Here is a 17,513-nt window from a genome sequence, read left to right as displayed (position 1 = left end):
TGCCACACCTGTGAGGGGGGATGGAATATCTCGGCAAAGGAGAAGTGCTCACTGGTTCAAACGGCAAGATGATTAGGACGATATCGCACCCGATCTTCCCTTTCTGACAATCTTAAGGACGCCCATATTTAGGGATGGGTATTGATAAGGTTTTATCGATTCTGCTTATTGATCGGATTCCTTATCGATTCCCTTATCGATACCTCGTGAATTTTGTACTAAAAGTAGACTTTACAGGTTTTCTATGCATTTCCTTGAGTCTTAAAGTAAATAAATATTAAATTAGTCACTGTAACCTTGATCTCTGGACATAAATAAAAATAAACAAAACTGTGTTTCACTTTGAAGTTATTAATTCAGACTGAATTCTATCGTTCTATCTTGACTTGTCAGAGAGCCGTGCAACGTTTGGAGCTGTGTGAACAGAACGGAGGATGATTCTCGCTTCTTTCTCGCAAGGAGACAGGAGTCCCAGTTAGTAACTTTAATCCGCACAAAAGTGAATCAACTCATATTCAGGGATGAAAGTGGTGAAAAACAAAAAAAAGCTGAAACCCAAAATTACCCCCCAACACCACCTGCATGAAAATGTTTGAATTCTAGAAGCTCTGAAATGCAATCTTGGACTATTCCAGACAAACTGGAGTGAGTGCAGCATCCATTTAGGTGAGAAAAAAAAATACAACTTTCCTTATTCAAATTCATTCCAGTAGTATTCTGCTCTTACTAGGATGCAGCAGTTTGGCAGATAGTTCTGGAGGAAATCACTGAAGAAATTAACAAACTGAAAATATGGTTTGACCGAAACAAACTGTCATTAAACTTAAATAAGACAGGGATGAAATGGAGGTGTGAGAGTCACTAGGTAACATTTATTTCTGTATGTATTTATGTTCATTGCTATTATATATTTTCTGTTGTGTTTCTATTCAGGTTCTTTTTGTCTCTTTCTCTAAAATTGTATATAATAATCATTAGATTATTAATATACTCGTATAAGCAAAAATAAATTTAAGGAATATTACAATTTGAAAACAAATGCACCCGAACGTGATGACGGCTGCAATTGCTAAATGCTAACTTTTAACATTGAAAATGCCATAGACATGCTAACGCGTTAGAATCTCTCCTGTTTTTAAGTTATAAAATACATCTATCAACTGTTTCAGAAGACCATAACAGGTCAGTTTAACATAGAAAAAGTAAATAATACTCAGACGTATGCTCTTTGGGGTTTTAGCAGGGGAAAATTAAGCGAAAGAAAGAAATCAACGAAGCAATCAAATTCTGCGAACCACACTTCGATTGGTTCAAGGTTCAAAGCAAAGCCGCGCTGCAGAAAAGTTGATTAAGGACCCGCTGCAGGGTCTGTAATCAATGTAGAGAAATGATCATTTTCCTGACAAACACCCGCCAAAACAACGGCCACTCTGAAGGACCGATAACAGAATCGTTAAGCACAAAGCTTATTGATGTCGGTGGATTGAATCATTTCTTAACGATACCCGAAAGGAACCGGTTCTCGATACCCATCCCTACCCATATTATTGTGATGATGCTAAAGATAATCTTATCAAATATTCCTGTCATGTGTGGTGTGTTAACAGCACTCATCTGCTCGGAAGAACGTCGGGACAGCTCAGACCGCAAATTGTGGATAATCAACATGCTGGTTTGTCTTGGCCCAATATCGCAACGTGTGTGGTGTCCCCCAACCACAAACGGGCACAGAGTCTGCTGAATGTGACGTGTAGCCAATCAGAAAGCGATGTGACGGATGCGCGGCAAGGAACCCAAAATCAAAACGGCTGTTACAGCGCACCAGAAAGTCCGATGGTCACACTGTCTCCACTCTTAACCAACGCCTTTTCTTTTTGTGTCAATTTTATTTCTCTGTTAGAAATAGTCCACAAACATATCTCCGTTGTGTCTTCCTCGTCCACCATGTTTGTTTACTCTGAAGTCACATTTAATCTCAAGAGACTTTGCGATATTTCCCGTCTGACCTGGGAATGTTCGTGTGTGAAATCTGTTTATGTGTGGCATGTTGTCTTTACCATATGACTGCAAACCACACACTGTACTGACCAAAACTGTTAGATCTATGACTTTTTTCATTTCAGAGCTCAGCAGCTCGTCTGAGACAGAGTCTCTTCACCCAAAGCGATCAAATGGATTAATGGGATTATTAACCATCAGATGGCAAGTTAAAACCTCATAATGAATCATTCTCAAGTCAGTTTTAAACAGAACCGAGGTGATAATTCGTGAACTGTGGCTAATAACGCATGCACAGTGAAGGCAGGGCGGACCGATTTTTAGGGGGGACCGTTCGGTCGGCAACACCGGTATGTAGAGCTTGATGAGGTCAGCTAAGTAGCGTGGATTGCTTTTGTCAAAACTGTTCATGCCAAAGCAGCAGGTCTCACATACGAAACGATCCCATGAGAAAGGGCCATCTGTCCCAATTCCAGGATCGCTACAGAAATCTGCACATGGCCATCCTTGCTAATCTCATGGAGCAGATTCCTCTGTGTTTTTCAAATTTGGGAAGTTTGCGCTTCTTAAAATTAGTCAATCCGGGTACGTTTGATGACATGAGACACGTTTCCAGAGGAGGCATTCCAGAGTGTCCTGAAAGGTTATAGCCAATACTTTGATCCCGGGAGACTGAGGTCTGAACGTCAAGTCCTGTATTCAAATCAGGACTCACAGGGGAAAGCTGTGTGATTTCTTGTTTTTTCTAAAAGACACGGAGTTGGACAGTGCAATGCTTCAATTGTACAAACTGTTATCGTAAGTGGGAACAATTGGAGCATCTGCAGGTGTAGAAGGAGCTTCTCCTGTTTAAAAAGGCTTATTATATCTTACGCCCACAGCAGCCGAGCTCTGCTGGCCATTGAGAGGACACTGGTCAGGTCCCTGGAAAAAAAAGACGCCTACTTGGTACGATCTGGTCACAGACCATTTTCTTGAAAAGGAATGGAGGGCAGAATTTACGTATAAATAAATTTACGAGTTTTGTGATGCAAGCCGACAATGAGCTTCCCCTCTTTGAAAGACCAGCAGCCGCCACTGGAAGTGATCCCACGACCCTCTTGCTGTGAGGCAACAGTGCCGCTAAGCCACCGTGCAGTTAAACAGCATGTTTTAATAAAAACAGAATGATTTTGCTCACCTGTAAGGTCCTGAGAGTCAGCAGCACAGTCAGCTAAAACAATAATAAAAAAATGTTTTCAGCCAAGACAAACACTGTTAGAAAGCACAACTGTCTTAATTTAACCTTTTAAAAACACTGGATAATAGACACGTTTTACTTCAAGATAAACAGCCTACAGGAGGAAACAACAAAAATGCATGCAAACATAGTGATTAAAAAAAAAAAGGTAGGAAGTTGAATCTAAACTAAGGGGCACTTGGAGTCCATGTGTCTGACACACCCCAAAAATCTGTTCATTAGCAGGATGTCTCAAAAAATATTTGGCAGATTCTGAAGCAGGTTGAATGCAGAATTATTCTGGATTAACAATATGAAACCATCTCTGGATCCACCTAAATTCTTACGACCTCTTCTTAGACATGAGGCCCACTCCTTCTCTAAATTTTATTAAAATGCATAGTTTTGTAATATTTTGAGGCAACGTGCTAAACAAAACAAAACACACGCACGATCATTGGTGATGACAACAAAAGTGATATCACTTACTGAAGCAGGAGGCCATCTTCTGTACCCCCTTTATATATATATATAAAAAAAAGCACAATAAATTGATAACTATTGTCTGGAACAAAGCAAAATCACAACACAAATACATCATGCATCATCAGTGTACAGTTAGTTTTACCTCAGAGACACAATTTCGTGTGTACTTGATGACGTTGATGCAATCAGTGGTCCTGAGGCTGTGGTCAGTGTGTTCTTGTACCACATCGGGCAACTGTTCCAATTTGTTCGCCAGCACATGATCCTAAAATGAACAGTCAGTAAAAAACATTAAATGAGGTTTTAAAAACAGGTAACATGAACTCTACCTGTGTCTGTTTCATCAAATACAACACATAAAACAAGCTAAAAGGCCCTGTCACACCATGACGATGTCGCCAGTGTATGCTGACCATGTTAAAAAAAATGCTGGCATACGTCACACACATGCGGGACATAAATTTTAGGTAAGTTATGTGATTGACATGTTTCTTGCAATTAACTCATAAGTCTAAATACGGCCGTTAATGCTGGCCATTGATTGGCTGAAAACTGCAGTCCTCATGCGGAGAGACTGTTTCATTCACAGAAGGAGTGATATGAGCTTACCTGTTCGTTTCAGTGGGATTCATCATCACAGTCTGAAGAACACGTATCCACATAAAAACTCCTGAGTTTGGAAAACGATGTCTGAAAATACTTTAATTCCGTGTCATGGCTGGAATCATAGTGTTTTAAAGCAAGTCCCGCTGGGGTTTTTCCTGTTACAGGTGCGTTTCTCGGCAGATGCCAGTGTCGTGGTCTGATCGCCGATCAGATTGCGACCGCCGCTTTGATTAGTTCCTCAGACTGATCAACCCGGTCCCCCAGTCTGCTGTGAATTAATGAAGCAACTTGCGATCTTTAACTTTCTGGGGTCCGAGGGTATTTTTTTTTTTGGACAGTTCACTTGCCTGGCATAAATGTTTTATTACTGCTGTTAAAAGCTCACCCTGCATCCCACAATCAACTAGTATATCTCTTTTTTCAGGACAACCTGTACTTTCAGAATATATACGAGGTCTGTGAGAAAAGAATCTGACCTTTTTATTTTATGCAAAAAATATATGGATTTGATTCATATGTTTTTACGTCAGCCAAGCTTGAACCTTCGTGCGCATGCGTGAGTTTTTCCACGCCTGTCTGTTGCGTCATTCGCCTGTGGGCAGGCTTTGAGTGAGCACTGCTCCACCCCTCTCGTCGTCGTTTCATTGCGAGGAAATGGCGGAATGATTTGGGCTTTTTTTCTCCATCAGAATTTTTTCAGAAACTGTTAGAGACAGGCAGCTGGAAACCATTCGAAAAATTTATCTGGCTTTCGGTGAAAATTTTACGGGCTTCACAGAGAATAAGGAGTGTTACTACAGCTTTACTGTTTTACTGCCAGCTTGACTGCCCACAATGGCGCACGGCGTGTTGCGCTCCGAGCCGCCATCGAGAGGCAGAAACCACCACATCATTTCTAAACGAATCGCTGTGTGGAGCCGGGACCGTCGTGTGCAATTTCTCTGGTTATCACAAGAGCTGGACATCAGCCATTTTCCAGCAGATTTCACTTTTAACAAGAGATTTTGTCATGGAAAGCCGCGCGGAGGCTTCGCTGATGAAGCGAGACAAAGGAACACCTCCATTTCGTAGTGTTAAAGGACAAGTTGGGACATGCCTATCTTGGCTTTCAGTGCTTACCAGTCGAGTGAGTATAAGAGAAATTGTGGAGAGCTGGGCTTGTCCCAACTTGTCCTTCGTGGCGCTGCGACCGGCTGCTTGATGAGGACACAGAACACAATGCGCTGCAAAAAAAAAAAAGAAAAAAAAAAAAAAGCATGCAAAATTGGACTAAAATCCGCAAAACTGCAAGGCCTTAAAAGGTGAACCGCGTTATAGCGAGGGACCACTGTATTGGAAGCTGAAAGACTACACAGTTACCTCCCTTACACTACATGCTCATTGTGCACCTACTTCATACTGGTCACTGTCAGCACAGCGTTACTTCCGCGTTCGGCTGACTGACGGACTGATCGAACTTTCTGCGTCGGCGATAACAAACAAAGACCACTCAGTGTTCTATATAGACGACAATTTTATTAAACAAAAAGTACTCCTGGCATTAATTTTGTTTTGCATTCTTACCCCCCCCCCTAAAATTTTCTCAACATATTTGGACGTTTCACAAAATCGACCCCTGGGACTGTCAAATCCGCAGAAAAATCTCATCCCTAAGTACAAAGATGGTGGCTGGCTGGCTTGAAAGTCAGTGGAGTTAACTTTTCAGCAAAAAAAAAAAAAAAAAAAAAAGTACATTTCTATCTCATATCAATAAAAAGTTATTTATAATTTAGTAAAACTTGGTCTTAGCCATTGTATACAACGGCATCAGCCCCAGAGGGTTAAACTCAAAGTGCTGATCGCAATCAGACTGCAAGTTTAAAGAGTCACAGCGTTTCATTCATTCATGGCAGCATTTACCACAGCCATTAATCGACTCATCAGCATTCTGGTCACGATGAAAATGATCCACCAAGACTAAATAAATAAAGTTAAATTACTCAATTTCTGATCTGCACCATACAGTGCCGTCATGACCCCAACCATGTGGTGGTCTGCATACGCTGGTTAATTGTCAAGGTGTGACAGCTTCATTAATTGATTAGACGTATGCCAGTGTTTTTCATACAGTCAGCACAGGCAGGCAGCCTGTCACACCTTGATGCACCTGGAACAGAAATAGCACAGAGGGACTTCTTTTAAAATGCTACGATTCCAGCCACAAGAAGAAATTAAAGTATTTTCAGATGTCGTTTTCCAAAACCAGGAGGCTTTATGTGGATACGTGTTAGTCAGACCGTGATGATGAATCCCACTGAAACAAACAGCTAAGATTATATTACTTACAAAACTCAAAACTTATAAAAAAAATTAAAAATAAATAAAAAAAAACTGACCCATAACATTAGATGTGCGCCAGCATTTTATCATTTTGCCAGCATACACTGGCTAAATAGTCAAGGTGTGACAGAGCTCAACTACGGTGTATCTGGAAAGTATTCAGAGCACTGAATTCCACATTTTATGTTTCAGCCTTATTCCAAAATGGATGAAAATATTTTTCCCCTCAAAATTCTACACCCAATACCCCCCATAATGACAATGTGGAAAAAAAAGCTTTTGAGATTTTTGTAAATTTATAATAAAAAACACAAGTATTCATAGCCTTTGCAATGAAGCTAAAGATTGACCTTAGGTGCATACTGTTTCCACTGATCATCCTTGAGATGTTTCTAAATCTTAATTGGAGTCCACCTGGGGGTAAATTCAGTTGATTGGACAATATTTGGAAAGCCACACACCTGTCTACATACAAGTTCCCACCAGGGTTCTAGCTCGGACCATTTTTGTGCCGGGTAATTTACATGAACATGAGTCATGGCCTGGAGTACAGTGGACCCCAGCAGGGGTCGAAGGGGTGGAGATCCCTAAAGCTATCATGTTTTATATCTCTAAAATGTTACTGGCAAGCCCTATTTGAACTCATTTTTAATAGTTTTAGATTCATTGAAAGCAAGAATAATAGACAAAAATGACTTAAATGCATCCGTAAATGGACGAAATTTGGATCCACCAGGACTCTTCCGAGAACTGGCCGCTCGTCTAAACCAAGCAATTAGGGGAAAAGGGCCTTAGTCAGGGAGGTGACCAAGAACCCAATGGTCACTCTGTCAGAGCTCCAAGAGTCCTCTGTAGAGAGAGGAGAACCTTCCAGAAAGACAACCATCTCTGCAGAAATCAGGCCTGTATGGTAGAGGACCAGACCGAAGCCACTCCTTAAGGCTGGTTTACACACAGACGGTTTTATCGGCGAGTAGTACGCAGACCGAAGTTCGCGGTAGTTCCGGCTGTTTTCGCGGAGGAAAGGGGCGGAGCTCGCCGGCTCCGGTTGTCAGTCAAAATTAACATGACGGACCTTGATCACACGGAGCGAGTTGCTGTGGAAAGCTCCCAATACAGAAAGTATCATTATTATTATTTGCTCCAGGAGCTGTCTGGATGACGGCTGCTTTCAGCGGTCCTTCCGCCTCTGCAGGAGCCAGTTTGAGGATCAACACGCGCACATGTAAACAATTAAAAAAATAAAAAATAAACTCCGTTGCTTGCTGAAGCTCGCTCTTTCCCCCAAAAAACTCTGTCTTACTTGTGTTTAGAAGGCAGTCACATTTGTTTTATTATACATCTGTGTAGTTAATTAATAAAATATTCTCTACAGACGATTCGCTCACGCGCGCACGTAAACAAAAGAAAAAGGAAAAAAGAAAGTCCGCTCCCGGCTGCTGTTTGCTGTTTGGGGCTGCTCCTCCGCTCTATCCCCCAAAAAACTCTGTCATAATTGTGTTTAGAAGCCAGTCACCATTTCCTTCATTATACAGCTGTGTAGCTAATAAGTAAAATAATCTCCAGGACGATTTGCGCGCACGCACGTAAAATAAAATTTAAAAGAACCTCCGCTCCACGCTGCTGTGGTGCTGCTGCTCGCTCCAAAAACTCTGTCATGATTGTAAAATAAAGGACAAAAGAGAGTCCTGCTCACAGGCTGCTACCAGATACAGGACATGTTCACATCTTGAAACTCCAGACATCTCCACGTCACTACATATTCAGTCCCTGATTGGTCATCGCGGCGCAACGAGAACTGCGGCACTACAGGAAGCGGCAGGATGAAACGGCGATTATAAAGTATCACACGCCGTTGTTCGTCATCACGGTCTCCGGGAGCGCTCCCGGAATTATTCGACATGTTGAATAACTCCGGGAGCGATTCCGGGTAAAGCCGGAACTAAACCACGCCCCCTAGTGCCAGCGTTAACAACGGCGTGTGATTCTTAAGACGGCCAAAAACTCTTCCGGAACGCTTCCGGGAGCTCTTACCGTCTGTGTGTAAACGGGGCTTTAGTAAAACACACATGACAGCCCACCTGGAGTTTGCCAAAAGGCACCTGAAGGACTCTCAGACCATAAGAATTGATTGAACTCTTTGGCGTGAATGGCAGGTGTCATGTTTGGAGGAAACCAGGCTCCATCCCTACCCTGAAGCATGGTGGTAGCAGCATCGTGCTGTGAGGATGTTTTTCAGTGGCAGGAACTGGGAGACTAGTCAGGATTGAAGCAAAGGTGAATACAGCAACGTACAGAGACATCCTGGATGAAAACCTGCTCCAGAGCGCTCGTGACCTCAGACTGGGGCTATGGTTCATCTAGCAACAAGACAATGACCCAAACCACACAGCCAAGATATCAGAGGAGTGGCTTCAGGACAACTCCGTGAATGTCCTTGAGTGGCCCAACCAGAGCCCAGACCTGTGTCTGATTGAACATCTCTGGAGAGATCTGAATATATCTGTGCACTACCGCTCCCCAGCCAACCTGATGGAGCTTGAGAAGTGCTGCAAAGAGAAATGGGCAAACCTGCACAAAGATAGGTGCACCAAGCTTGTGGCATCATATTCAAGAAGAGTTGAGGCTGTAATTGCTGCCAAAGGTGCATTAAAGTTTTGATGAAAGGGCGTGAATACTTATGTACGAATGATTTCTTAGTTTTTGTTGTTGTTAATAAATCCGCAAAAAAAAAAAAATTTTCATGTCGTCATGAATACTTTCCAGGTGCACTGCACCTCTAAACAATACTGAATTTATAAACCATATGACTCATTTGTCCAGTTGTATGAGACAATTGGGGAAAAAAAAAAAAAAAAAAAAAAAAAACTGCTTGGCCAATGGGGATACTCAAAAACCCTGATCAAATTTGTAATTTAAGACTAACTTTCTCCACATCACTAACAAGAACTTCATCCATCCAGATGACACCATTGCAACAAAACTGTGTTGGGCTTTGCTTTGGCACTCTTCCAGTATTCAGAGACAGAAAAAAAAAAAAAAAAAACTACTGCTGCATACTTCTGAAACCACTTATGGAGTGTGCGCTTGTATCTTTTCTTAAGCCCCTTTCACACCGGCGCAAATGTAGTACTGCACATTGTGGCGTAACTACTACGTTGAGTTATGCAGCTCTACGCAGCTCAGCACCGAGTTTTTGCTCCCCAACGCAGCAGTAAGTGGAAGAAATTAAACGTGTAATTTTTTTTCTGCGTAGAGCACTGGATGATTAAAGCACACCATTTTAAGCAAGTCTGCGCTTCTGCATGTAAGTCTTTGCTACACTGAGCTACTGCATGCAAGTCTACACAGCTGCACACTGTAGAAACTGAGTCAGTGGCTCTGAACATTTTGTGGTAGAAAAAAGAATCTGGTTTGTGAGCGCTGCTGTGTAGAGAGGCTTTGCAAGAGCGTGATCACCCTTGTTGCTGTGGCACTGCTAAATGGCGACACGATTGTTGATGGCTGTGTATATGTTCACAGCAGGGAGGCTTTGCAGAAGCACGAATACCCTTGTTGTGTTGGTGCTGCTGAGGACCGACACGGTGATCTCTCAAAGCAAACTGCGCTTCGGTTTGTGTAAACCAGGCAGCAGTTTACAGAAGCGTGACAAGGTTTCAGATTCGCATGTGAACAGGTTTGATTCATGCAGCACGTGTGATCCAACGTGCACAAGTCTGACAGGCGTGCATAAGCCGGCAGGGATCCATCCATTAAAATGCAAATCAGAAAACATGGTTACATTGTTTCAATTTATAAAATGGATTTCTTTCAAAAGCCTGAGAACACAAACAGCAGGTCTCCAGAGCGGGAAAAAAAGAGCAGACACTCAGGGACGCAAAAGGGTTTGTAAAATAGATGGAACAAAATTAAACCGATTTCATTTTTTCAGACATTTGGCATAGAGCACTGTTCAGGGCTCTACACAAGTCTATGCAACAATCCGCTACTGCATTCAAGTCTACGTATCATTGTGCTACTGTACATTATTTATTTTACGTTTATTTGAATAGGGACAAGTATGTTCCATGAGTCATGTTACATACTACAACATTTTAGCAAGTGCTAATTGGCAATGTCCGTCCCTAGATGGGTCTTGCATAAAACAAAAACACAATAAAAGACATTACAACACAAAGTTAATAAGCGGTCAGTGATGGTCACACTTCTGACCTCTGATTAAAAAGTCCTGGAGTTTATGTTTGAAGAGGACCCAGTTAATCTCTCCCTTCAGATCAGTGGGCAGAGTTCCAGGCTTTAGCAGCCTGCACCAGTTACCCAAGACCAGTATGGCTAAAAATCCTATTAGGTTTTTTTGTTTTGTTTTAAATCAGTACATACCTGCATGCTAAATTTTACTCATCTCGCTGGACTCTGCTGAACTTTGCCGGCAGTGAAGCTTTAAAAGCACAGAAGAGGAAGGCCAAACCCACAGAAGAAAAAGAGGAAGGCCAAAGCGCCCCCTGCCCCCCCACGCGCAACATACACAGCCATTCCAGTGTAATAGATACGTAGCACAATGCAAATCAACACAGACCCGTGGTGACTTCCGGTATGGTGCTCTACTAGTTAGGTGTGTGTTTGGAGCGCCGGTGTGAAATATTTTGAAAAATACGCAGACAGCCTCTTCCAATTGATTTAAACACCAGAATGATCAACTAAACGCAGGTAACAGCCAAGATGCCAGCAAACTGAACCCCAAATTGAAATTATCCAAGGCAGCGGAGGAATCTGGGTCAGTTTTGCCCTCGGAGCTAGCATGCTACGAAGCTAGCAATGAGGATGCTAATGACAGCTCACGTCAATCTTAGCCGCTATTAACTCTCTAACGGGTGATTTTTACAACAATAAATGAAGATTTTGCTTCCAGATTTGACAGTAATATGAGTGCAGTCAATAAAGTGCAAAGCGATTTGGTCACTTTGAAGACTCGAATGTCCGTGGCTGAAAGAAGAATAGGTGACAATGAGGACGAGGTATCACTTCTGAAGGCGCAAATAACTTCCACAAGTACCTGTGTGGAAGAGCTGATGCGTAAAGTGGATAGCCTTGAAAATAGTGGACGACGCTCTAATCTACGGCTGGTCGGTCTGCCAGAATCCAAAGGGGGAAGTGATATGTGTGCTTTCCTGGAAAAGTGGATTCCAAGTGTACTTGGTGAACAAATCTTCCCTCAACCTTTGATTATTGAGAGGGCATACCGTGTTGGCAGAGTGGATGGCGGTGGAGCGGAGACTGCTGCTCGCCCCAGGGCAGTGATGATGACGTTTCTAAACTACGCCGACAAGGGTACGTGTGATGAGAGCAGCCAGGAGTACGGGTGACATACTCGTTGATGGAAAGAAAGTGATGTTTTTTCCCGCTGTATCTGCGGGCTTATTAAAACGGAGGAAAGTTTTTGATCCTGTCAAGAAGGAGCTGGCTGCTCTCAATATTCGAGAATTACGCTACGGAATAATCTACCCGGCTTCACTACTTGTGACCATCGGAGGAAGACACCACATCTTTGACAAGGCAACAGCAGCGGAACTGTTTGTGCGGAGGCTGAAGTCAGAGAGGGATGGAGCATCACCTGGAGCTGATTGAAGTTCTGTCGTCATGCCATGGATCTGTGTAATCAGGTGACTGTCCTCGTTTTGTACCACTATTATTTTTGGACATAAGACTAGATGGTCAATAATACTTCAGTTACGTTTGGTTGCTAATTATATTTGAAGAGAGAACAAAAGAGGTCTGTTCTGTTTGTAACACTTATTTATTTATTTTTTACACAGAGCCCTGCTCAGTCTCACTAAGCATGCCGTTCCTCAAGCGTGTGGACCAGCTCAGCTTCATACTCAGACTTCACGTAGGGAAGGTCTTTTGAAGTGTACACGGGGGAAGGGGGTTGGGCATTTCATTTGGGGAAATGCACCTTGTTTTGTTCTAGTTGTAGGCACTGTTTTTTGTCGTGATTTTATGGTGGTATTTTTTTGTTTTGATAATATCAAGCTCACTCAATTTTCTGGCATTCTGTTATGGCTTCTGAATTACAATTTACATCTTGGAATGTGAGAGGACTGAACAAGCTTGTCAAGCTCAAACAAGTAATGAACAGAATTAAAGATTTAAAAGCTAAGATAGTGTTTTTACAAGAAACACATTTGACACCAGAAAATATAGTGAAAGTGAGACGGAGATGGCCTGGACAGGTTTTTTCAGCCTCTTTTGGTGGCCTCTACTGGTGGTTGGCTCTCACTGTGGTATTGTATCACTTCCTGTTCCGGAGCACAGCGGTGCTTTGCTGTATCTGTTAGCTGTTTAATCTGCGTAGTTAGATTGATCTAGATAACGATTTGTTTCACAGTGTAATCTTCACGTGCCTTAACTAAAGCACTCCCTCTGCTGAATCACCTCTAAATTATTTACACATTATTCACTTTGTGTGTTTTTAGGAATCCGCTAGCTTAGCGCAGCTACTAGCCCTTAGCCGGTTTAGCTAAGGGCTAGTAATAATAATTTTTTTTCTGTGTGCCAAGTAAAATAATGTAAAGATCTAAAATAAAATGATGTTTGGAATGCTGTGATGAAAATTTCCTGCTCTGTTAAAAACGCACTTGGGAAAATTCTGAATAAAATGTTGAATTTCACAGGGGAGCTAATACTTTGTCCTCTTCTATATAAAACAGGAAGCGAAGAACTTTTTTGTGCCACTTACAGTGCTGTTGGCCCAAAAGTATTCACAATCAAGTGCGTGAAACTCAGGGATGCTGTACAGAGTATGTCCGTCCGTCTGAGTGACATTGCAGGGTAGTCTGTCCTCTGCGTTGCTCAATGAGTGACAACCTGAAAGACATCAACAACAAACTTACAATAAAAAGCTCTTAATAGTGCCACCGAGGAGGCAGCGCCACCATTACTGTGTGAGCCAACACAAACCAACTCAGCTGCTTTGTTTACCTGTTTATTGTTTAACTACACTGAGTGTACTTATTTATCTGATCTATCTTAGCCTCTGTGTTTATGTGGAAATGCCTTGGAACTCTGCATGTTACAGAATAATACAGAATAAAGATTTGCTGCATACGAATATTCATTGCTATGTTACCTCGCCTCTCGCCTAATGACCCCTGGGATAGGCTCCACCTCCCTTGTGACTCTGAACTGAAATAAGTGGTATAGAACATGAGTGAATCATTTAAGAGAATAAGCAAGAACTTCATTAATCCAAAAGGACATTTTGCCAGGATGCCAAAACAATAAACACTGCTTTTTTTTTGGTCAAGATTTTTGCTTGCACAGGAATGAGAAACCCTGTCCCTATTTAGTATAATTTCAAAGCATTCACAATCAAATAGTCAAATTCATATTGTTGTAATTACTCTGTCGTGATTACAACAATAACAGTCGACAAGGACAGTAATTAAATTTTTAAATAACTACAAAAAAAAAAAAAAATTTCATTGTGGCTTTTATTAACACATGACTACATGTGTGCTCACAAATAACTATTATGAATTGTACCATCCCCGGTTAACTGACGACTCTCAAACGGATGGTTCACAGTGTAGCTTGACTGAAAGATGCAGGAGGCCTAAAAAAAAAAACTGTTGGGATGCAGCCTTCGTGGCTACTATGTTGATGTATTACATTACTAATCCACATGTATTGATTTCTAACACAAAACCGTCAAAAGGGGGAATGAATACAAGTATAAAGACAAAGAATATAATCAAGAGCAGTAAAATGATCAATCCGCGTGAATGCCGCAGTGACACCTCACTAGTGCTGACCCTGTTATTATGTGCGGTTACTCCCACCAGGTGCTGCTGCAAATCCATATGGAAGAAGTACTGGATTGTCATTCCTACACTTATATTGCTATGTGTAACAAAAATAATAAATGCACTTTTATTTGTAATTAGGACATTGAAATTCACTTTTTTTTTTTTTCCAGAAATTTAAATAGAATTAATGCTTAAATAAACAAAATTTGCAAATATTATGAGTTATATAGTATTCTGATATCATATAAAATCAATTTTATACATGTTAAATTCTGGATCGACGGCAGCGATCCAGAAGTTGAAGTAGATGAAAATTTCAAAGGTAAATTCAGCAGTTAAAGACTTAAGTGCTAATCACAGCTTTGGCATTTTTTAAAATATAATTTCCAAGAGCCCAAACCATCAGTAATATTAATAATATTTAAAACCCTTTCAAACCAGAAATTCCACATCCGGCACTTTTTCAGGGTTCCTACGCATTCCGGCAATTGTTTTGGCCTCCTGCACCCCTCAGTCAAGCCCTTCACAGTGTTTAACAGAAAAACATATTCTTGTCTGTAACACATCATAAGAGCGAAAATAAATGAATAAACTATCAGAAAACAAAGCCTTAACTACAATCTATTGGGCAGCGCAGTCTCGTTTGAGGGCAGGCGCTAAAGGGTTAAAATATGCCGCAATCAGCCTAAGTCCGGGGACAGCCCTCATGTCGCCATCAGAAACATGACACTTTCTCTGCATTTTTGGGCAAATTACATAAAGTGAAAATGCAAAGAAAAAGTGATGATGCGGTGGAAAGTGTACGTGTTGCAGTTTGTTTATGACCCAATGTCGCAGTCTGATCGGTACCCCTGCCTTCACTACGCATGTGTCATTTCAGGGCATCAGCAGTGATTCACTGATTATTGCCTCGTTTCTGCTTAAAACTGCACTCCAGTCATCATCAATCTCAGCGAAAGATTGCTGAAGTTTTTGTACAACAATCATTTCCACATACACTAAACAAAAATATAAACGTCCCATGTCAAATTTATGAATTTTTATTAACATTAGGATTATGCAATATATGAACCAAATCAAAATTCATTTTGTTAATGAATAATCTTTAGATCACCGTCCATTACATCTTGACATTGGCATCTGCAAAGGATTGAAAACCCATTGAACATGGGGTCAGTTCGAACAAATTGAATGTTCAATATCTCATGTCCACCATGTGCGTCTCTCAGAGCAACACACTGCCTTCGCATAGAGTTGATCAGGTTGTCTATCGTGACCTGTGGAATGTGTTATTCCATTCTTCCCGGAGGGCCACACGGAGCTGGCGCACATTATCCACAACTGGAACACGGTCACGTCGATCTAGAACATCCCAAAGATGCTCTCAAACAGCCTATCGTCCAATAATTGACATCCAGCTATACAGCGACTGCTCTGGTGGACATCTCTGCATCCAGCATGCCAATGGCATGTTCACACATGACCTAAGACATTTGAGGCATTATGACTTTTGACAAAATTGGACATTCTGTGGTGGCCTTTTCTTGTCCCCAGTATAGGGAGTGTCTGGGTACTGCTCATTCTGTCTGATCACCGTCTGGATATGCCACACCCATGTAATGAGTGAAATCAGTGCATCACTGAGCAAATGCTCACTAAGAGATGGATTAAAAATGGTACACAAATCAAGAGAAATATCCCTATTGTACAATCAAAACTCAGCATATGCTCACTTACAGTTGTTGACCCCATGTGACATCAATATTTCACAGTGGGCATTTCTATTTTTGCTCAGTGTAATTTCAGCATTATTTCACAATAAAAGACGGGGGACCAATCAGAACAGGACAGCAGCGCGTTTGTGCGCCGGACGCTGTGTGTGTGTACGAGGGCTGTCAAAGTATAGGTCCTTTTTATTTTTTTCAAAAACTATATGGATTTCATTCATATGTTTTTACGTCAGACATGCTTGAACCCTCGTGCGCATGCGTGAGTTTTTCCACGCCTGTCGGTGACGTCATTCGCCTGTGAGCACTCCTTGTGGGAGGAGTCGTCCAGCCCCTCGTCGGAATTCCTTTGTCTGAGAAGTTGCTGAGAGACTGGCGCTTTGTTTGATCAAATTTTTTCTAAACCTGTGAGGCACATCGAAGTGGACACGGTTCAAAAAATTAAGCTGGTTTTCGGTGAAAATTTTAACAGCTGATGAGAGATTTTGAGGTGATACTGTCGCTTTAAGGACTTCCCACAGAGCGGGACGTCGCGCAGCGCTCCCAGGCGCCGTCGTCAGCCTGTTTCAAGCTGAAAACCTCCACATTTCAGGCTCTATTGATCCAGGACGTCATGAGAGAACAGAGAAGTTTCAGAAGAAGTCGGTTTCAGCATTTTATCCGGATATTCCACTGTTAAAGGAGATTTTTTTTAATGAAAGACGTGCGGACGGGTCCACGCGTCGGGACGCAGCCGGCGTAAAAACATATGAATGAAATCCATACAGTTTTTGAAAAAAATAAAAAGGACCTATACTTTGACACACCTCGTATATATAAAAACAAAGAATCATTTTGTAGCGGATTATGCATTTTGTGTCAGAGCTTGGATGTTGAAAACATCTCTCTCACACACACACAAATAGCAGCCTGGTGCACAGATGCGTGACACCGGCTGGACTGTACTGGAGTGCCTATTTTTGGACAGCGTTTAAAAAAAAAAAAGTGACATCTTAAATGGATGTTGTGAATTGAAAAGTCACCCTTTAAAAAAGGGACCAAGTGTGGGAGGGCTGAAGGTTTGGACCAAAACCATGCCTAAACGTGCACCAACGTCACATTACATGGATCATATGTGGCTTGACATGGATCATATGCGGCGACACGAGCCACTGGAGGCTGGACGGAGCTCAGATGACAGGTCGGTCGTGGCTCACTAGAGGCTGATACGTGGCACATGTGAGGCACATAGAGGCGCCTTAGTTTCGGATAAGTGATAGCTTAAAACGTGGCTCATTCTTTGAATAATCGCTGACACACCCATGCGTGGCTCATTATTCGGTGGGTCTGAGGCTTTCAGCTTTATCCGCCCTA

General features: G+C 41.9%; 1 protein-coding gene across 2 annotated transcripts in view; it reads right to left on the bottom strand.

Moving 5' to 3' along the window:
• The window catches only part of LOC117523453, a 66,920-nt gene that overhangs the window by 3,778 nt on the left and 45,629 nt on the right, over positions 1 to 17,513 (bottom strand). For both annotated transcript variants that reach the window (XR_004564508.1, XM_034184993.1), the window contains exons 2-5: positions 13,365 to 13,492; positions 3,846 to 3,968; positions 3,707 to 3,734; positions 3,179 to 3,211 (exon numbers count right to left, since the gene is read on the bottom strand). Coding sequence is in view for 1 of the 2 variants with exons in the window: in XM_034184993.1 (XP_034040884.1) it covers positions 3,179 to 3,211; positions 3,707 to 3,734; positions 3,846 to 3,968; positions 13,365 to 13,492 (312 nt within the window). In the remaining variant the exon portion in view is untranslated. The remainder of the gene's footprint in view (positions 1 to 3,178; positions 3,212 to 3,706; positions 3,735 to 3,845; positions 3,969 to 13,364; positions 13,493 to 17,513) is intronic.

This window comes from Thalassophryne amazonica, chromosome 13 (genome assembly GCF_902500255.1).
Source record: "Thalassophryne amazonica chromosome 13, fThaAma1.1, whole genome shotgun sequence".
Lineage (NCBI taxonomy): Eukaryota > Metazoa > Chordata > Actinopteri > Batrachoidiformes > Batrachoididae > Thalassophryne > Thalassophryne amazonica.
Note: the sequence above shows the minus strand (reverse complement) of the source record. Positions and strands in the feature narration are given on the sequence as shown.